This window comes from Pungitius pungitius, chromosome 1, assembly GCF_949316345.1.
Source record: "Pungitius pungitius chromosome 1, fPunPun2.1, whole genome shotgun sequence".
Classification (NCBI taxonomy): domain Eukaryota; kingdom Metazoa; phylum Chordata; class Actinopteri; order Perciformes; family Gasterosteidae; genus Pungitius; species Pungitius pungitius.
The window spans coordinates 28791997-28814156 of record NC_084900.1 but is presented as its reverse complement, the minus strand read 5'-3'; the positions used below and the strand labels follow the sequence as shown (position 1 = coordinate 28814156).

Sequence of the window (22160 nt, the reverse complement as noted above, 5' to 3'; positions counted from 1 at the left end):
ACTTGTTAATGTGGTAGCTCCCCCTACTGCTCAGATATGAGATCACAACGAACAAAGACTTCTAATCAGCAGCTGTAATTAAACACAAATTAGCACACCTTGGTTCTGTTAACCAGGGAAAAGCGAAGCTGAGAACAATAAGCGCTCCAAGGCGGCGGCCCGCACATAGAACTGTCCTCCCGTGGGCCGTTAGCGTTGCTAGTGTGTATGAGGGTGTGGATTCATACTCTGAGGTTGAAACGCTTTTCTTAATTTCTTATCTGCTGTTTGTGGATTTCAGGGGGAAATTCAAGGGTAGGGGGGGTTACCATAGAAACCATTGTATTTCCCTCCCCTCCTGGCAGGAGCAAGTATCTGCTATTTCTGTCATTATTCAACACCTCAGACGCACGAACGCAGTCACAGGACACACAGACGCACAGAGGATACATAAGACTTGAACATTAACACAAAGACTCTTCTATTCTCAATTGTTTCCTTCAAACGGCTCAGTGGTATCTTCACATCCCTTAACATTGCACATAAACACTCTTAGGGGCTTTTTGTAATCTTCCGTCACAGAGGCACAGTTTAAAAAAAAATTAAAAAAACACATTTTAGAAAGAAATTAATCTGATGCATCGTTCTTCCTACATGTGAGCCACCTCAGTCCCTCGGGAGTGTGATCTCCAAACAATCCACCCAAAACAGCAGCAGCACTTTCATGACAGAAAACCTTTATTTACAGCATTTGGGTCAATAACTAAAAGGTGTTTTCAATTTTACCAATTGGTTTATTGGCAACTCAAAAAAATCAATGACTCCAAAACAAATCAGCGTTTGTGCAGCTGCACTTCCACCGATGAATGATTCCCTCAGGAAATACACAGCATGAAAGAGAGATGTGACATACTGATTTTGTGAACAGTCCATTCATGCAGATCCTGGGGGAGGAAATAACAATTTTTAGAGCATCAATTCAGTTAAAAAGAAAACTCAAAAATAAGGCTTTTAGGTTGGATAACAAAAGGGGATTTACACAGTGAAATACAATAGAGTTGACAGATACAACAGCCGCCTCCACACATGAAAAGGTTACTTCTTGTGACCAAAGCACGTTGTCATTAAAGCATCTCATGCACGATTACTAAAAGGATGATTCACAGAGAAAACAACAGAGGACATCAGCCGGTGGCAGCAACAACAGGCCAACGTGTTTGCAATTAAAAGGTGCAAATGATGTCCAAATGAAAAATATCATCGTGCTACTTTTGCTTCATCGAACAGCTGCAACGATTTAAGTAAATTATTAAGTCACTCAAACGTCTAACTGTTTCAGCTGCCTAGTTTTTAGTCGTCTATATTTCTTACGTTTCTTACATTCCCTGTGTGCTGCTTGTCTGACTGTCCTGGGTGTTTGTTCTCTTGATCTCAATGAGTCTACCCGATTCAATGCTTTTCTATACATTTTTCATGCCCAAGCCAAGTCAAGATATTGTTGAGCTCAACCTCTGGATTGCACAGTTACATCATCACATTGGACTTACATCTCCCGGTCCAGTGGAAAACAAAGTCGTTCCTCCGGGCATCGAACAGTTCAGAGAGTGTAATATGTATGTTGTGTGTGTAGAGATTTACCAAATGTTAATCTCAGCTCATTAACATCAACCACCGGGATTCTTTTCCTCTCAGGGAATCAATAATCCAGCCTCGTGAGAGGGCTTTCTCCGGATTGTGCATGGAAGGAGATCTGGACCTAGCACAGCGTTACAGAGACAGAGAATCACAGCAACGCTGGTCCACGGTGTGAAGAAGATGTCCTCCCCTTATCGCTTGCAACCGTCTGCTGTCGGGCCCGGGAGCTGATGTGACCTGCGGGGGAGATTAGTTTGAGAGGTCGACAAGCAGAGAGCCACCCCTCCACCAGGAGCCCGCAGCCAGCGAGGCACTAAGACCCAGTGGAGAGCAGGAAGGCTGGGTGCTGCCAACCTGCCCACCCGCCGCCTGCCTGTCTGCTCTCCAACGGCTCCGCAGTTGCCCTGGGCGCCTGCTGGAGACAGCACGTGTGTGTGTGTGTGTGTGTGTGTGTGTGTGTGTGTGTGGGTGAAAGTGTGCATGTCACGTCTTTGCGCATCACAGGCTGGAAGACAGGAGCACTCTGCTCATTTATTCTTTGTGCCATCTCTCCGTCCAGCTTTTGCTCCCCCCCCACCTCTATCGAAGACCTGGCAAGAGGAGAGCTGATGGTAGAGCGGGGAGAGGGGGTGTGTGTTTGAAGGGATGGAGAGAGGAGGAGGGGGTGGGGGTGGTGGGGGGGGGGGGGGGGGTCAGCTTGGTTGGGTGGGAGGTGATGACGAGATGAAAGGGGCCAGGTGAGGAGGAGATACAGGAGTGCCTCTATCTACTCTCTCTCTCTCTCTCTCTTTCTCTGACGTGGTGTGTGTGTGTCTGTGGGAGGGGTGTGGAGGGGGAGGCGGAGGGGGAGGGGGGGGGCTGCTTGATGTCAGTGTGTCTTTGCTGTGTGTGTGTGTGTGTGTATGCGGGAGAGAAAGCGAAACAGGTCGACACTCCTTCAGTACACCGTGAACCTGCACGGGAGGAAGCAGCCGTCTCCAGACTGAGAGGTATGTCACCGACGCATCTCCACACTCATCCCCACGCATGCCTGCTCCGTCAGCAGGGTGCGAAGATAGGAGTGTGCGTATACGTGTGGGTGTGTGTGTTTATAAGTGTATGGAAGTTAGGATGTTGGAAGGAGTCTGACTTAAGGAGGAAACAGCATTGACAATGTTTTATCATCAGAATGCTAACCCTTCTGGAAGAAGATATTTCACATTTGTTTTTTTTAAACTCCTGGTTTTCACTTGCATGTTGCTGCTGAGGAGCGAAAGGGCTTCCTAAATAAAAGGAACAGCCAAACAACAGGCTAGTTTTCTTCTCGCGGTAAACACCATGTCATGTGCATATTATTGGGTCATATGGTTTGCAGTCGGCAGCCGGAGAATTTCTGCAGCAACCTTAAATTCCTGCTTTGTGTGACTTTGTTTGGCTCCTCAGAGTTTGACAGAGGCTCTGATTTTATCATGTTTAAAAGGATTATGTGCTGCATTAGATCAATTTAGTTCACTTTTATTCCCCTAGGATGTTTAAATAGTTCTCTTTGTGTGGTTTCGACTTGATAAAATCAATTTTAAATTTTCCTTTTTTTGATGCTTTTGAGTCCCGGACACCAGAGAGCAGTAAAACAATCAATGCTGATTAAACTTAGAATCCATAGAGGGCTGCTCCTCGGTGGCTGCTGAATCACAGCTGAGATGTGGTTTATTGGTTCGTATATTGCTCTGAAGGTGACTGTGACCTTTTGACCTGTTCAGAATAGGCCGACTGTAGGTGCCTACGTCTTTCAGGTGACTATCTTGCTCAAATGCGCGGACGTGGGTATGAATAACAACCGGCGCCTTGCAGGGATGAAGCCTGTCACACTGGTGAAATGGAAAACTTGCACATGCAGGTGTGCAGCATATGGAAATGTACCAAAGCCTTAGCACTTGTTCCACAGCTTTTACAGTGTGTGGGGTTGTTTCCAGGTGAGGTTATGACAGTAAACACAGTGCAGGGCCTCCCAACTACTCGGCTGGCTACAGAAGCACTCGCTGCCTAAGGTGCTTTGCCACCATTTCCACAAAGCTACACAAGATTTATTCCAAAGAGCTTTCAGTGTTTAAAGATGTATTTTCCCATAAATGAGAAAAATCGTGGATAGTTTGACATTCCGGATTGTAATAATAAGAAAAGTGTTCATCGATCTTCTCCTCCACTCACTTCAGACAGCAAGGAGCTGTGTAATGCTGAGCTCCACAGTTTATTCACTCATCCATTTTGCTCCTCTGCTAAGGGGAGCATATGGTCGACTCTGTGCTTTTAGCTTCTCCCTGAGGCAACAGCTGCTGCGCTGAAAACACACATCTGAGGATGCAGATGTCGGATAGGAAGTAAATTATGACACAGGCTACAAGTGGGGCTTCAAGCGCTAGATTCAGATGATCACAGCAATTGAAATGACATAGTGTTACCAAGGACAACGCCTTTGGTTTAATGCTAGAGACCAATGTTAGATTTCTTGCACCTAGTTTAGATGAGTATGATGCTTTTAAAGGTTTCTATGATGTATTTCAAATCTAAAGAAAGAAAGATTTAAGTGATTTTAGGGATGACAACTCAATGTTGTTTTTGGACCTACACGTTTAAAGTAATATCAGTTTGTTTTACATTCAGTAAAGCGCATCGGAAGTATGTTGCAGAAACACAAAACCTTCACTTGTGCATATGTTTAAACAGGACTTTCTCCTTTCTTTCAGATATTTCCACGTGAAGGTCACACTCCAGAGAGAAGGACCCTCACTAAAAGTTGCAAGGCTTTGAGTGAGAATTCCTTTGATCGTCTGCAGAGCTCCAGGCAAAAGTCTCCCAGGATTCAGAGACTGAACAGCTCCAGCTGCCATGACGGACACACCGGCCTGAGCTTCCCAGTGTCCCCCCCCCCCCCCCCCCCCCCTATGACAGGGGAGGATGGGTGATGTGCCTGTGAAATTCAGCGGACTCTCTCCTCCTCATCCCATCCTCTCATGGATCATCCTGTCACGCCGAGCCCCTCTTGGAACTCTTCTCTCTCGGGCCTCCCCACATCTTCAGCCTCGCTGCACCCTAATATCTCTAACGTGACCTCGCCGGTTGCAAGCATCCGCGGCGAGGTCACTCTCAACCAGACCTTGGCGCTGTGCGCTATGCTCATCATTGACGTGCTGGCGGTCGTGGGGAACTTGGCCGTGATGATTGTTATCACCAAAACGCCGCAGCTGCGCAAGTTTGCCTTTGTGTTCCACCTGTGTCTGGTGGACCTGCTGGCAGCGCTGGTGTTGATGCCCCTCGGGATGCTCTCAGACCGAATCCTGGCGGACGAGGCGCTGTGCCGGAGCTACCTCTGCTTGAGCGTGTGTCTGGTGAGCGCCGCTATCCTCACCATCTGTGCCATCAACGTGGAGCGCTACTACTACATCGTCCACCCCATGCGTCACGAGGTGAAGATGACGGTCGGGGTGGTGGGGATGGTGCTGGTGGGAATCTGGATTAAAGCCGTCGTCATGTCGGCGCTGCCTCTGCTGGGGTGGCTGCTGCAGGCCAACCAGACTGTGGGGACGCCTTCGGTTCTCATCCGCGGTCAGAGTCACTGCTCCCTCCATTGGGCGGGTGGCAGGACTACGAGGCTGCTTTTCATGGTCTTCTTCACATTCATCTATTTTCTGTGCCCCGTGCTGATCATCCTGGTGGTCTACTGCAACATGTTCAAGGTGGCGCGGGTTGCGGCCATGCAGCACGGGCCCCTCCACACTTGGATGGACACGCCCCGGCGACGGTCCGAGTCCATCAGCAGCCACTCCACCATGGCGGCGAGCCTGGGTGGGACGGGTGCCCGCACCACCCCTCAGAGGACCTTCAGCGGCGGGAAGGCTGCGGTGGTGCTGGTCGCAGTTGGAGGACAGTTCCTCTGTTGCTGGCTGCCATATTTCTCCTTCCATCTGTACTCGGCTGTGGTGTCGACCTCTCCCGCCTCGCTGGCCCAGCTGGAGGACGTGGTCACGTGGATTGGCTATTTCTGCTTCACCTCCAACCCTTTCTTCTATGGCTGCCTGAACCGGCAGATTCGCGAGCAGCTGGGCCGCCACCTGGCCTGCCTCTTCAAGCGGGCCGGGCCCAGCGAAGGAGAGCAGCTGCCCAGCCGTGAGGCCTCTATTGAGGAGAACTTTTTACAGTTCCTTCAGGGCACTGGATGCAATCTGGAGCCCTGCGTCCCCCACAGCCGCGCCAGCGCAGAGGAGCCAGAGGCTGAGGGCGGTCGGGAATCAGCTGTTCAGCAGAACGCGCCAGCTGACTTCCACATCCCAGGGCAGATCCTTGAGGAAGCTTCAGAGTTCATACAGCGGCAACAGCTGAACAATGAGCTGCTGCATGTATCAGAGAACTGCTGCAAAACTGTACCGCCACTGTAGCTGCCTCTCGTGTACCATCTAATTTGTCATCTATTATCCAATAAACGTATGTCATTTTCATTGATATTTTCTGTAAGGTGTTGAAATAGCTAACCAGCTGCAAAACATGGGGGCTTTAAGCTGTGTGGCTTTTCACAGAAACACGAAGCAGAACATATTGTCAAAATCACCTCACTCATGTCCCCAAAAGTCATGAAACGTTACATGTTTTAGAGCCACAGTGTTTTCTGTCTGATATCAGTAGAAGGACAGTGAACCGTTGTTTATCGCAAGTGTGACACGCATCACATTAACATTTAAGAAGGGCTGAATCTCAGCAAAAAGCAAAACCTCTGTTGATGTCAGTTTTCAAAATGTATCGTTTTAAGACAAATGCTCAGTTAGTTTTCGTGTGCATTTAATTTCATTTGTTCCATCAGACATCAGAATATCTCATTCCACTTGAAATTAGTCGTAGTGCTCCACTGCGATTCCACGAAAAGCCTTTTTTTCCTATCTTTTCGTTTGTAGTACACCAGACCAAATGTTCCCTCATTTTTGTGTTTTGAGGTATGAAGAAGCTCCCAAACCATCAGTCCAATTGTCATTCAGCATGTTCTCTATTTATTGCACTTTGACATCCCCTCATAACAACACGGAATCAATGCAAACATGGGGCATTTTCCCAGTCGAAAGCAATTATTATTCAGACCTATTTTTAAAACCGTCTTGAAATATTCATTGTGTCAAACTTAAAATTCTGATGGTATTTATAATAAACCTGAGATGCCGCCACATTCAAAGTATTTTCCATGAGCATCATTATCATGTTTATCTGCTCTCAGTCTTGTGATTATCACCTCCTCACCAAAATAATCTCACATTGCTACTCGTGATTTCACCCCCCCCTCCACTCCAAGAAAAACAGTGTGACTGGTTTGATATCTATGCCAGCTGTGGTGTTTGTGCTCTTTAACCTTTGTAAAAACATCGGCCAGCGCCACGGTTAAACTGTCAAGTTTGTTAACACTTAAGGTGGACAGATTCGGACATCGGGACCCGTCCCCCTCAAGCGGTGATGTCTGTGCTGTTTACAGGTAAACACGGGAGCCCTGTGGGTGCTTGTGTTTGTGCTCTAAACAACTAGGGTTGTTGTGGCTACACACACAGGTGAGACAATGCTTACACATGGCAAGCTTTGGCCTCATTAAGCAACAAATGGGAGACTCTGGTGATACTCGCTCTGTTCTCAGGTGGAAAACAAACAGTTTGCACAAGTCACGCGAGTAGTGACAAACGTTCCAAAGAAAATTACAACTTTTTTCTCTCTTTTTACACTTGCTCTTTCTTGCTGTGTTCATCTATTTTGGACTTCCTCATACGGGAGTGTTGGCATGATCACAAGACCACCAACACAAGGCGTACATGGGAAGGCTCAAATTTTGCTGGGAGACAGAACAAAAAAAAGGACCCTTTGTAAGGAGGACACATACGGATCCTTATTTTCATGTGATACGACTTTGTTGCTGACTGTTTTTCAAATGGAGTCGTCATGTCATTTTGTTTCTTTTGCGTCACAGTGATGGGTCCATATCGTGATGCCAAATTTTGATCAAATACAACATTGAGCACAAGAAGAAATCACTGACATAATCCTGAGTGACCTGCAGTATTTATCATTTTTTAATGTATTTATGTTAGTCATTTTATGCAACAAAGTAACCACGATGTGCAGGGACAAGTGTGGTTTCATCTGTTTAGATGATCTAAGATCTTTCTCATCGAGCCGAAATTGATGATCACGTTGTAATAAAATCTGTGATATTTCGCACAGTCCGGGGTCATTACAAAGCCCCTTATGTTGATTGAATCAACCATTCAATCAGCTGGATTTCCGTTACCGTAGCAGCAAAATTGCCCCGACCAATCTGATTAAATGCTTTAAGCTCTATTTCTGCCACCATCTGTTGATTATGCAGAGGGAGAAGTAAGCTGTTCTGAAGGTGAACGGCAGATAATATTCTCTGCTGCGGAAATGTTCATGGACCCTCGTCAGCTACAATTGTGTTTGTTGTAAGTCATCAATAAAAGGTTGGTTTCTCTTCTGTTTTCATTCATATCTCATTTCCCCCTTCTTTTTTTTTTACCTAAGTAGGTATTTTGGATTCTTTATTAATTAAGGTATTTTTTCTCTTGTTAGGATTTTCCTGTGTATTAGAGACCCATCAGTTGAAATGATTAAAAAACGCAGCAAGAACGTTATCTTGAGTGTTGTGGGTGTTATTCACTGCACTTACCAGACATTTTCAGCTCAACAACAGCATCTATAACAAGATCAATGGAACAGGGCAACTCTTTCTCTCCTGCCATTCAGCTGCATGTGTGGGTGTGCGTGTTGCAGGCAGGTGGTGCAGCGTCACAGAGTGGAAATAAAGCACTATAAATGAATGGATGAAGGGGGAGTAAGGATAAGGGTGCTGAAGCTTCTCAGGGGATGGCGCAATCATTTTCCATAACTAAGACCCCAAAACATTGACCACCTTAGAACACTACTTTAGGCCCTCGATAACCCAACTCGAATGCTTGCTGCAAAATCCCTCAAATAAGTGCAGTGATATATAAATCCGTTAATCCATTTTCACGTGGTTGTGAAATCGAGTGCGGAAAATAATAACAACAACAGAAAAACTAAGGAATGAGAAATGATTTACATAAGGATCATGGAAAGTAATGCCACAAAGATCCCTTAAATATTTTATTCATTCAATATCCTCAATAGCCTGGCATTGATTATCCCCAGAAAAATCTCAGATTGCACCATCCCCACAGCAGCATCCCTACTTTCTGATCATCTCGGCTCATTCTCGTTCGTGTGCTGCTCCCAATCGGACAGAGTGACTCATGGCTTTCATGTTGAGCGGTGAGGGCGCCTCCCGCAGCGCAGAGAAAGAGTTCAAACAGCCTGACCTTTGTGATGGGCTAAAACACGCCCAGCAAAAAGGCTCAAGGACAGATGCCACCATCATGTCAGCCGCAGGGTGCCGCACACAGTCATTCAGTGGAAGACTTGGCCGTTTTTCTCAAAAGCTAAACGGCTAATCAGAGAAGTGAGATCATCTGAGACAGATTTGAGACTCCCATATGTAGAAAATCTGCCATCAATGAGTGAATAACCGCTCAATGGCTCTGAGATGAACTCAAACAAAATTATTTCTCACTTACTTATATTCTGATTCCTCCGAAATGAACTGTTGCCTTGGTAACCTGAGCCATTCCCTAAAACAATTTTCGGGTTGTGAAAATTCACTTTTGTTGCTCTTAATGCTTTTAACTTGAGATGAAGTGTTCAGAAATGTCATTCATTGATTTTGATCAATGAGTAGCTATACTGATCAAGAGGATAAGTGGTCATCTTGTTTAGTCAGTAGACAGGACTTTTAGTGGCTCAAGTCAATTATTCATTCCCTATGAATAAAAGACAATAGCTTCAATGAATAAAACCTGTATCAATGGCTCCTTACATGGGATTGGTTTAAGAATGATTCATGGCATCAGGATCAGAACGCAGCAACCGCAATATGTGATGGGTAGAAGCTGAATATATATATATATATATATATATATGTACATATGCAGTTTAGCTGTAGGTCATGGCGGGGCGCTCTTACACCACACACAGCTCCTGCTGTAATGTTACTTGTGACTGAATGAGGGCACAGACAGCGGATGGATCCGTTCATAGAATAATAATAATAATAGAAACATAATAGATGGCGTGTGAGGATCGTGTCGGTTTGTGTCTGACTCTGAGCATTATTTAGGCTACACGGGCAGAATTCACACATCCGGCAGTTTAGAAGTGACTACATTTCCCATCAGCCCCGCGGGGCTCATCGATTTTCTTTTTTTGGTGCCCCTTTTCTAGGTTTGCAGCTGGAGCAGCTGGATGAACCGCGACTGCGCAGCAGCTTTGGTTCTGAGGGGAACATCTAGTGATTGTTCTCCTCATTCTTCTATTTAAACGCGTTGGACTGAAGACCAGCGCGCTATTTTACATACACGTTTCTAATTTAAATGTTTTTCATTGATTCTTCTCCTATTTGTACGTTCTTCTCGGAGCAGGCTTAAAACACAACTTCGGTTGACTTGGACTGTAATATCTAAATCTCTTCTTTTTTATCCTCGATTAAAACCGTGAGGTGTCCAGACAGAGTGGACTGAAGGGTGTAAACTCATCATCACACTGTTGGACCGACGAGCCTTCAGTGCCAACGCCTTTCCCCTCTCTCTCTCTCTCTCTCTCTCTCTCTCCCTCTCTCTCCCTCTCTCCCTCTCTCTCTCTCTCCCTCTCTGCGAAACTTCAGCCCGCACTGGACTCCGCTTCTTTTCATTCTTCCCCCCCCCCCCCCTTTTTACGACTTTTCTCTTCAACTCATGATCTGCTGAAAGCACAATCGGAGCCTAAAGAAGTGGTCGCGAGTGAGTGAAAATGGGCTGCACGATCAGCGCCGAGGACAAAGCCGCGGTGGAGAGGAGTAAAATGATTGACAAAAACCTGCGGGACGACAGGGAGAAGTCCTCCAGAGAAGTGAAACTCCTTCTGCTTGGTATGAACTGCTTTTTTTTGATGCGAGAAACCAGTTTAATCGTCATGAATGTGTGGGTACTTGTCACTTCTTCTTCTTCTTCTTCTTCTTCTTCTTCTTCTTCTTGTTTTACACCGCATGACTCCGAACTCTCCTGCTTTAGTTGGTTTAATACAGCTGTGGCTCATCATGTGTCCACCGACAGAATGTAGTAAACCAGATGTTGGTGGTAAAAGGGAAAGTACACGTCCTGTGTTGCTTCAGAGTCTTTTTTGTTGAAAGGTGCTCAGAGGGCACCATTTGTCACAAAAAAGGCCTGTTTAACCTCAGAGAACAAACTAAACTTTTCAGCTCAATGATTTGAAAGATTTATAAGCACTACGTTTTGAAAAAACAAATGTTAACCATCTAACTTGTTCGTATTTTCAGTGTCTCTACATACTCCACATGACAGTAGAGCTTGTGCAGAGTTTTAAGGCAGGTGCTGACAAGTCTGAACAGCCTGTTCAGAAAATGAAAAAATGCATTTGCCCAGATCGTTGTCTTCATATTTCTTAACTCGTGCAAACCTCAAAATGATTCGGTTACCATCAAGTACCGACTCCTCATAATAAAGAGGCTGAAACTGGGGCAAGATGACATTTTGCTAGAACGATTAACTGCTGTGTACAATAATCAGAGCCAATTCATTTGTTGTTGATTGATAGCTTGATCAACAACGTGGCTCCATCCCGCACTGATGCAACAGTTTGCCAGAGATTCATCTCAGGTCTGTTTCAGTTAACTGCAGGTTTTCACACTGGCACAACTCTGGTCTGTACTGACCTGTGACCATTGTAACGGCACTAGCTGCTGGTATTTGTTGCCGACATAAACCTGGTGGTTCTGACACCGTGGGTGTGGACTGCACAGATGTGTCAAAGGGATCAAATTACCTTCTTCCTCCAGCACCCAACACTTTGGTAGGGACTCCAGTCCCGTACCAGTTTCCCACATTTTCTGTCTTCTAGTATGTCCACCAGTGTCCACCTCTCTTCAAAGGTTCTACACTGTGTGTGGGGGCGGCGGCCTTGTTTGTGTGTATCTGATGAAACATTTCCGGCGCTTTATCACAACCCCATCAGAGAATCGGCTGTTTGAGAGACATCGCTGTATGTACGGCAACTATTCTGTTTCGCCTGTTACGCCACGAGAGTGGTGACTTAGCGATTTAATAGCTCTCAATGAAGGACCCCGTGCAGGAAAAGTTCCCGGCTTTGGCGAGCTGACACACACAAAACTGTTGAACCGTGTGTGTTTACACAGCTAGTGTCATCAACAAAGAATAGATGTGTATTTTGCGCATTTTGGTAAAATGAAATAGTCCAACAAGCATTCTTAGTGGATGTACTGTACATTGATGCTGAGAAAGGTTGCCACCTCGCACTCAGAGCGCAGATTGTGCAATGGCCGGTGAGGTGCAAGCCAATGAAAGTCCATTCACATTAAAGTCTGTTTGGCATGTGCAGTCTGCAGCGTACTCACGCAATACTGGACCATTTGAAACAATGTTAGAAAAAAAAACATAGGACAACGGGTATAGCCTGCTGAATGATGCATCCTTCATGTTTTGCACAAGAAATACATGTGAGATCATTGTAATGAAGCAATTGTGATGCAATGCGTTTTGGAGTTTTCGGTTGAGACACATCTCTTTTTGCTCATGAAATGTTGCATAAGATAGTTTACAGCTCACATAAAAAGATTTATGTGATGAAGAAAGTTCATGAAATAATGACTGCACTCATTCATGCAGGTTTGCACTGATGGCTGGTATGAAGCCTGAGTGCTGCGTCTTAATAAGTTTCGAAAAATAGGAAAAGATCAGCCACTTTCTAAATCTTATTAAGAAGTAAAATGTCTCATCCATTCTACCTAACTGATTTGTCCCATTCGTTGACAGTTCAAGACTATCACAATTTCTATGCCTTTCAAATCTCCAGACCCCTTTTACCAATTTTTTGTCTTTCTGATAGTGGCGATATTCTTACAAAGAAATGGAGTTTTCCATTTATTTTTGCTGTGATTTTTATTTCACCCCAATCTAAGAACAAAACCATGCTGAATAATCTGCTTCCTACCAAGTCATAGCCACTACCCACAGCTGTGAGGAGATTCTATCAAAGCGTTTCCACTGTTTTGCTGATAGATTGCAGCGTGATTGTGTTGTTTTGTCACGTGGGGCTATTTGAGGTAGACAAACCTGTAATAACAGAAGTTAGACCTGAGGTCACATTCATGTGATTTTTGGGTCTCTTATCTTAACATATTTGACTTTAGATGCGTTTGGTGGTGCAACATAACAAGGCAGGATCAAATCTTGTTGTGTGGACACATTCTGACCACAGAGTTGGGGGGGGGGGGGGGGGGGGGCTATTTTTCCAGGCTGTGCCCTCCACTCCCTGCCTGTGCTGGAACAAGAGAGGGAGAGGGAAAAAATGGGAGTTTGGCTGCTCTTTGTACCAAACCACAAAGCTGGAGAGCTGACGCTCCGTTCCAACGAAAATCGTCTCACATTTGACCAGGTCAAGTAATACATAAAAAAAAACCCTCCTGCATTTCAGATTCTTGTTAAAAGAGGCGTAGTTTGGACTCCTGCAGACGACTCCCTCAATGTCTATGTAAAGGGATCCGGCAGCAAGCCCAAAAAATGCCATGAACGGGAGAATCAGTGACTGACAGAACTGCAGAAAGGGATCAACACAATTTGGTCGTCCCCTCCCCGCTGTGTGAGCGGGCGCAAAGCACTCCGCCGCTGACAGCTTGACCAAAGAATTTGTCGATTTAATTCTTGTTGACCATCTGAACGTATCTGTCTGCAGGGAGCCTCCCTCACAAAGTGAATCTGCTAAAGGCTGTTCCCTGGCAATAGGAACGCATCTTGACGCCTTTTAGGGGAACAACAGCATTACGTTGATATCTTTTTCATTTTGAAAGATGTCACACATTCAGACCTGTCCCAGGCTGCTTTAAAGAGGGACCATGTGTCCATATTTCACAATCCAGTTTCTGAGGGATTCTTCCTCCGGCAGTTCTGATAATTATTGTTGTTGTATAAAGTGAAAAGAGGTTCTCACCCCAGACGTTTATGGAAAGAATTTCTCACTGGTTGTGTGAGTTTGGCCGTTATGTTTCATGTGCACACACGTGGCACACAGACAAAGCACCAGGTAACCACAAACACCTGGGTTCAAAATCCTACCCTGACACAGTTATGTATGTTTTACCATGGGTTACCATGTTAGTAGGAGTATTCTTGGCGCGGCCAATCAGCCGTGCTGCCATACTGTCCCAGCAGGGAATATGAGGACTGTTACTAGAAACGAGGGGGAAAGTCCCTACGGGCAAAGTTCCTCCTGGCTCTTTAGTGCTTTTCCTTTTTGAGTGTTTCAGACCAAACAAACAATATAAGAACGTCACCGTTAGCTTTCAGAAACACACAGGATTTTATAGGCAATAGAAAATAACATGCAGATAAATGGGTGATGATCTCATTCATGTTTGGGTGGTAGTGACTCCTAAAAGTGGGTTCAGCCATCTCCACAGAAGAGCTAAAACACTTCCAACATCAGGACTTGGATTCAAATTGTACGTTGAATGAAATGGGGTTCTGTTGAAGGGGAGAAAAGAAGAACCTTTCTTATCAGTGAAGATAGTATACATTCTTTGCTGGCTGTCAACACTACATGTTATGATGATGTTTATTTTCATTGCAAACAGACTTTTAATCATATGCGGCGCGGCGTCTCTGCTCTCTAACACCCGGAGCAGCTGCACGGTATCTGGGATTGTCTCTGCAGTGGAAAAACACAGACTCAGGCCGAAGCATGCTGACTGTTTCCTGTTTGGCCCATTGTTGTAAAAATACTGTAAGAGTTCCTTGCGTCAAAAATATTCCCCTACATTAGTTCACTGGATCTTCATTGTCATCAGTTCACAGATGGACAATATTGCGAAAGCTCTCCCGTCCCAAAGAAGCTCTTCACACTGCTTGTTGTTTCCCATCACCCTTTCTTGTATTTCTGCACCTGTTAAACACCCGGCTGTGGCACATACACTTTATGATGAGCAGCGAGCGTCTGATTCCTCCCTGCGGCACTTCACAACCATATACTGAGCCTTCCCTCAGGCCCCACTTAAATCCCTGCCATCAGAATTCATCACAAGGCTGCTTTTTCCTGGGTGTTTTGACACAAACATGCTGCACACTGTGTGAACCATGAATACATTACATCAGATTAAATTCAACCCTTATGAAAAGCTGTTTTGATCTGTTGTCTATGTGAGAGGAGGCTGGATCTGTCGGATGTTAAGCAGTGGCCGCTGTCATCTAACCACTGCGCCTCTTTTTCAGGTGCTGGTGAATCTGGGAAAAGCACGATAGTAAAGCAGATGAAGTAAGTGACAGCTCCCTGATATCACTGCGCACAACGTTACATCGAACTGATAGAAAGGTTGATGCTATTTTTGAAATACGTTGAGGGGAGACAGTGACTCACTTCCACTTCCAGCTGCAGCCTTGTTCTCGCAGTTCAATGACACAGGGGAGAGCTGTGGTCACAAATGGGGGCTCATCTTTGGGTAAATACTGTGGAGTTGAAGCGGGTCCGTCATTTCACTCTGCTTGTAGGCAGAGTGGGAAGCAGCCTTTTGAAATCCATGTTAAACAATGGCCACAGTGGCCTGCTGTAGCCTGGCAGGTCCTGAATAGACTCCCCCAGTTCCCACATTAGGCACGCTGCACGCTCACCAAAGCTCAAATTCCAGCACTAATGACAGCGTTGCATGACATTCTTTCAAATCTGTCATCCTTCCCTCATTTGTTAAAGCTCTGGACTCTCACAACCTCTCTGTACTCGTTTCTGTGTCAGAATCATTCATGAAGATGGCTACACAGAAGACGAGTGCAAGCAGTACAAAGTGGTGGTCTACAGCAACACCATCCAGTCCATCATGGCCGTCATCAGGGCCATGGGCCGCTTAAAGATAGATTTTGGCGACGCCGCGCGGACGGTACGTCCACGAAACATTGCTTTTGAAGGGTTACATCCTCATCCAATGGCGATGACAGCGTGTGCGCTGTCGTTTTCTTTTCGGCAGGACGACGCCCGCCAGCTGTTCGTGCTGGCGAGCTCGGCGGAGGAAGGCGTGATGTCGGCAGAGCTGGCCGGCGTGATCCAGAGGCTTTGGGGCGACGGCGGCGTGCAGGCGTGCTTCGATCGATCCAGAGAGTACCAGCTCAACGACTCAGCCGCATAGTGAGGACTGCTAGTCACACCACACGTCATCACTCAGTGGTTCACAGATTAATTCACTGGGATTTTTCGAGGGAAATTGAATTGTTTGAAAAAGAACGATTTGTCGTCAACCAGTCGGTCTATTGACAGAAAGATGATCAACCTCGTCTCTGTTGCGTAGATCGGCTCCTGAGTATCTTTTCAAACTGAATATCTTTGTTTTTGACAGATTAACATTTGATGACATTACAGATTGCGCAATAATAAATCATTTTTTCATTATTATCTGATTTTTTATAGAGCAAACAATGAATCGAGAAACATTTTCTGCAGATTAATTGATAATAAAAACAGTCCATGTTTAGTTCCAATTCTCCTTCAGATAAATCAAGTGTCCTTTTTCTTACATTGCTCAACTTATTGACACTTTCTGAAAATTCCAGATGACAACAAATCTGCTACGACAAATGTATCGTGCAGTTTGAAGGTGCATCTTCCTATTAAACTGACACAAAACGCTTGTGATCCTTTTGCCTCTTCACTAGAAAGTGGGCTAGCTCGACTCAAGTTGGTAACATTTCCACTGAAACAAGGGCGAGATACGTCTTGTTCCTCATGGTCTTGTGTCAGCTTGTTGTACAACCGTATGCATTCCTGAAAAGGGAATAACCACAAAGGAGGAACTGACAAAGAATAAGGGCTTCTGTCCAATTCCAGCTATTCCTCTGAGACAACGCTTTCAGATGATTATAATAGTCAACCACCGGAGACAATTGTGTGATGAAGTTCAGGGAAAAAAGATAACACGTTGGTTTGAGCTAAATAGAGTCCAGTCACACCAACGAGGAAGATGAAGCTGGGCTTGTTTCTGTAGCGTTTATATCACACTCGCCCTGAAAGAAAGTAGCTCAAGGACGCTTCCTTTGTTTTGAAAACATCCGAGCTGTTTTGGTGCACTTTATCCACACTGCAAGACGAGAGGAACCAGTGGAGTCAGTCTGTTTTTACTCAGCCCACAAGCAACCCGTGTTTATCATGCACCAAAATATAAGCCCATATTTAGTGTGATCCTGTGCAGTGCTTGGAGGTCTGCAGAGCAAATACCCCACCAGACATAAGTGTCTGAAATATTGTTTTTCTTTGCATTATGTTGTCTTTTTATCAACTCAGAATACTCATACTATGTGATTTTTCTGTTTTTCTGATGCACACATCGGGGTAATGCACACTACATGTGTGTGTTTTCTCTGAGATTGTCTTTGTGTGCTCTCTCCCGGCCTCTCAGCTACCTGAACGACTTGGCCAGGATCTGCCAGCCGAACTACGTCCCGACTCAGCAGGATGTGCTACGCACACGCGTGAAAACCACTGGCATCGTGGAAACACACTTCACCTTCAAAGATCTCTATTTCAAGTTAGTGCGGCTGAAATTGATCTGTTGATGGATGGCCCTCGCCTCGGGTTGGCTGCGTGGGCCATAAAAGTAGCTTTTGAAGGTTTAAAGGCAGTCGGTCAGTATTTCAATGTCTGGGTTTCCCGGCCCCTGCAGAGGGAACCAATCCAGAACCTCCAATGGACAAAGTTGGATTTGTCTTTTGATGTTTTACTTTTCTCCATTCTTTGCTTATTTTAATAACATTTTCTAATAGATATTGGCGTGTTTTTAGTCTCAATAATGTATGCATAATGTACTTTTTTTTTAATCCCCAGAGGATTCCGCTTGTTATTTGTTTTTTTGAACCTGCATATCGTTCTAATATCCAGCCTGTTTCATAACTCTTTTTAACTAATGCTGCTGTGAGGCATTCAGCCGTATGTGACCCACTTTTCAGGCAGTAAATGTGATTACATTTCCTTCATTCCTTTTACATTATATTATCATCTTTCTCTTGTACTTATAAATATTGGTGAATCATTTACTGTAATAGCATCCCCGCCCTTCTGTAACCCCATTAGAAAAACGCTCAGGATCTGCAGATGTGCACTCACTGAATTGGGGTTGTCTGTTATCAGCTCAGTGCAGATTCGGTTTGCCTCTGACGGACTCAGGTGGGCACAGAGGCATCCGACACACACACACGCACACGTCTGTGTGCGTGTGTCGGCTATCGACTCTGGATTTACGACGACGCTCATCCTCATACAACACGGGGATTAAATGTACATTACAATTAAAATGAGCACATTCACTCTACATGTATTTATGCCGGCTCGGTGTGTGTGTCTCCAGGATGTTCGATGTTGGGGGTCAGCGCTCGGAGAGGAAGAAGTGGATCCATTGTTTTGAGGGAGTCACATCAATCATTTTTTGCGTAGCGCTCAGTGACTATGACCTTGTGTTGGCTGAGGATGAGGAGATGGTGAGTGATGGATACTCTGTGGTTTAGCTTCACTTTCCGTACTTAAATATAGGAAGATCATGAGAGGAAAAACATCAGTGTTACTGATAACATTAATGATCTATTCAATTCACATCTCTCATTGAGTTATCACAGGGGCACAGCATTTATTGAGTTTAAGTGCTGGCAAAGACAGACCTGCTCCATTAGGATTCAGTCATTAACAGCCCTGTGAAATATCTTTTTATTAGTCTGTACAGTTTACGATGCTTTGGTACAAGTGCTCATCAGTCCCAACCGGCGTTAACCAACACTTGGAAACCAAAGCAGCTGGATGAAATTCAACTATCATTCATGTTATTATTTACACTTCACTGTCAAAATGTCTCGTCCGTGAAAAGGAGCTATTTTGAGCATCTACTCTTTCCTCAGAACCGGATGCATGAGAGCATGAAGCTCTTCGACTCCATCTGCAACAACAAGTGGTTCACGCTCACCTCCATCATCCTCTTCCTCAACAAGAAGGACTTGTTTGAAGAGAAGATCGGCAGGAGTCCGCTCACTATCTGCTACCCCCAATACCCCGGTGAGACAAACCTGCTACTAGCAGCAAGTTTGAACTGGATATAGTCACAGGATCACACACTATCGTTATATATCTGATGAATCGGAGCATTCCTGCAAACCTCGATGAAATAGGATCTCATTATGTTAAAGGATACTGTAGGATTTGGATTTTGCAGCAAAACACAGTTTTAAGGTCGCTGTGGGTTTGAAACACTACTTTGAAATAATGGCGTCTTATTTTTCTTCTCTTTTATCTCATGTGAATTTCAACACCATTCCAGAATTGTACATTTAACAGAATGATACACTGTAGCCTGGTCACTTGTCAGTCTTATTAACGTAGGTCATTCTTGTCACGCCCGGGAGGAAGATAGGAAGCAGGCGCAGGGTTCTCAGGTAGGAAAGGAGATCTTTATTTATGCAGCGAAGGTCCTCCAGACAGAGTCTAAAGCGGGCTATGAAATTATCCTAGGTCACACTTCTTCCGATAAAATAAACCAGGAAGAAGTGTGGCTATAAAACTATCAAAAAACAAAATCACTCCGCTCTAGGAGGAAAACAAAAAGGCTTTTAAATTTATCAAAATAACCAACGCACTCTTTTAGACGGAGGCAACGTCCCAAAAACAAAATCACTCCTTCCGGAGGAAAAACAAAAAACTTTTAATCTTATCAAAATAACAAACGCACTCTTTTAGACGGAGGCAACGTCCCAAAAACAAAATCACTCCTTCCGGAGGAAAAACAAAGAACTATGAAAGATTAATGTTGCATCTAACCTAGGAATACAAAACTTAAGCAAAACCAAAAACAACCTGCGTGGAGGTGAAGGCACTGGGCCGATCGAAGATCCTGAATAACAACAAAAAGGAACCTGTGACGTGGCAGAACGAGGTAGAACACATGGGTAATGACGAACACACTGGCACAGGACAAAGGGAGACGCAGACTATTAATACACATGGAGGGGAATGGGGAACAGGTGGACACAATCAGGAATCAGGGAAGACAATCAGACTGGTGACACATGAGGAAGGGTAAGTGACCTGAAACGAGAGGAGTTATTATTTCAAAATAAAACCGTAAATGACAAGACACAATGCCCCACAGAGTAAAACAACAGACAATTTCACCGCGGTGTGACAATTCTACTGACATTTCAACACATTCACATGTATGTATTTGAGGGGTTTTCTGACTTCCTCAAAATGACCATCACATAACCTAAGGTGATTCTACACAGAATTGAAAAGTTGTCATCAAAAATGGTCATCAATAACTAGGTGCCACCTGTTTACATTGTAAATGTTCTGTTGGTGAATCTCTACACGTTTAATTGAAAAAATCATTACAACTGGTCCCATTAATGGCGTCTTGCCTTTGCTGTCATGTCCACAATGATACAATTTCATATTGGAATGTTCCATGTCAATCATAACCAAAATCTTTCTAACTGCAGGTGGGAACTCATACGACGAGACGTCCGGTTATATCCAGTACCAGTTTGAAGATTTGAACAAGCGAAAGGACACCAAGGAGATCTACACCCACTTCACGTGTGCTACAGACACCAAGAATGTGCAGTTTGTGTTTGACGCTGTCACCGATGTCATCATCAAGATCAACCTGCGGGAGATTGGGCTCTACTAAAGCTCGAGGCCCAGCAGGTCGGTGCTCTGAATGTAAACCGCTGCACAGATGTGGCAACGTGGCCGACAGTTAAAAAATGTGGAATTGTTGCATCACAGAGAAAGATAAAGAAGTCAACTCTCTTCTGTGACTTCACTAACGTGAAAGCCGGTAATAATAAAGAGCTTCAGAACCATTGGAGGAATATCAGACCGCCGCCTCAACTGAGTGTTCATGTAGTGCTGCTAGCATGTTTCAAATAGTTGGCTGCAAGAATGATTCTTTGGCCAAGAAAGATAAATAGTTCACATGTTGGCCCAGTGTCTGACACAAGTAGAAGACTTTCACCTTTTGTTCTGCGACATAAAATGTTAATTAATGAATGTACCTCCTCTGAATTTTGAAGCTTTTAAAAGGCTTCACCAGGTGTTTTTTTAACAAGTGGTTAGATAATACAATACATTATAATGTTTTAATGTTAAATAAAAAAAAAATCTCTTTTACTTTGCAGGTGTCGGGAGCAGAATCAGGTCTTCTGGACTGGTGTGTCTTTTTTGCATAGGGCAAATTGGAAAGTAGGTGTTTCTTAACACTGAGCTGATGGGCACGCTGAATGCAGGACCTTAATGCAGACTTGATTCTACAATTATTGTCTCAATAGATGTCACGATGCAGAGTACACTGGGAGAAAGTGATAATTGGGAGAGGTTGTGAAACAGTGTCTGTAAAAACTGTGTCCTGTCGTATTTAAGACCATTCCATCAAAGGGGGGGGGCTCTGATATCTCTGACATATTTACAGTTTTTCTGTCATGTGTACAGGGACCACAACAGAGCCTGTGTATCAAATCCATTACTGCATTTCACAGTTTGACAGTGGATGTGTAAATTCTGTTCCCAATGTTTTTGTGTTGAATCTTCTCCTAACTTTAGTCTATATTACATTTGTTTTTATTGAATATTTGTTGTATTTCCCAATTTTTCAGTTGCAGTTATTTAGTATTTTCAGTTGTGGATGTGTGAATGCATTGCAATAATAATGGAGGATAGTTTTTGTGTGCAGGTTTCGATGTGACATAACCAATTGGGTCTGGGATTAGTTGACAAGAGTACAATGAGCTGAGTAGTCTACTAGTAGTAGTAGTCTACTAGTCAGGTATTAGACAGCATTGTATTGACTATTGAATATTTTTTATACATGGGACACATCACTGCAAATCAACTCTTCAAGGGAAACCTGTTTTTCTTTCCATAGGAGTTTGAGTGTGACTAATATAATTCACTCAGTGGAGGTCAATATAAAATATCCTTTTTTTCAAGGTATTTTTTAATCCTATGGATATCAGTGAAGATGTATATAAACACATTAAACATAAACAGTTTGAAAAAGCCCTATGCTGCATTGTCTTTCTTTTGCTCCAGCGATCCCATGACACTGAGGAAGAGCATCGACGTTTCACAGTAACAAATAGGGTAGTGGAGCAGCTTTTGGATCAGGTCAGCCCCTTCCTTAAAATGAGTAGAAAGCCTTACCAAAGTGTCTAGTTTCTGTACTTTTTCGCAGTTGTATTGGTCCGTTTTAACAGATTTAAATGGTCGCACAAAGTCTTTCCTTCTATTTTCAAGACTAGTACATAATGTTACTGTAAGCGACGCAAGGCACAGGATCTGCACTGGTCCCCTTTAATGAATGGCTTGTCTCACCTGAACCTTGCTGGGAAGGAGGTCACGACTGGATAACTGAAAACACTATTTTTAGA

General features: G+C 44.4%; 2 protein-coding genes across 2 annotated transcripts; both read left to right on the top strand.

The window, feature by feature from the left end:
- Positions 1 to 2480: 2480 nt before the first annotated feature.
- Positions 2481 to 8250, top strand: gpr61 (G protein-coupled receptor 61). The gene is made up of 2 exons (XM_037479665.2): positions 2481 to 2603; positions 4338 to 8250. Exon 2 carries the CDS (start codon positions 4605 to 4607, stop codon positions 6024 to 6026), a length of 1422 nt encoding a protein of 473 aa, XP_037335562.2. The 5' UTR covers positions 2481 to 2603; positions 4338 to 4604; the 3' UTR covers positions 6027 to 8250.
- Positions 8251 to 9916: 1666 nt separating this feature from the next.
- On the top strand, positions 9917 to 21793 carry gnai3 (guanine nucleotide binding protein (G protein), alpha inhibiting activity polypeptide 3). The gene is made up of 9 exons (XM_037479667.2): positions 9917 to 10612; positions 14985 to 15027; positions 15502 to 15643; positions 15731 to 15888; positions 17153 to 17281; positions 18098 to 18227; positions 18639 to 18792; positions 20232 to 20439; positions 20913 to 21793. The coding sequence occupies exons 1-8, from the start codon at positions 10495 to 10497 to the stop codon at positions 20420 to 20422; spliced, it is 1065 nt and encodes a 354-aa protein (XP_037335564.1). The 5' UTR covers positions 9917 to 10494; the 3' UTR covers positions 20423 to 20439; positions 20913 to 21793.
- The last annotated feature ends 367 nt before the right edge of the window (positions 21794 to 22160 follow it).

What these genes read in the sequence shown, in the direction of transcription:
- gpr61 (XM_037479665.2), top strand. Translation starts at nt 4,605, where the DNA reads ATGGATCATCCTGTCACGCCGAGCCCCTCTTGGAACTCTTCTCTCTCG.
- gnai3 (XM_037479667.2), top strand. Translation starts at nt 10,495, where the DNA reads ATGGGCTGCACGATCAGCGCCGAGGACAAAGCCGCGGTGGAGAGGAGT. An exon ending in TTGGCGACGCCGCGCGGACG is followed by an intron (nt 15,644 to 15,730) that starts GTACGTCCACGA and finishes TCTTTTCGGCAG; the next exon opens with GACGACGCCCGCCAGCTGTT. An exon ending in CTCAACGACTCAGCCGCATA is followed by an intron (nt 15,889 to 17,152) that starts GTGAGGACTGCT and finishes CCGGCCTCTCAG; the next exon opens with CTACCTGAACGACTTGGCCA.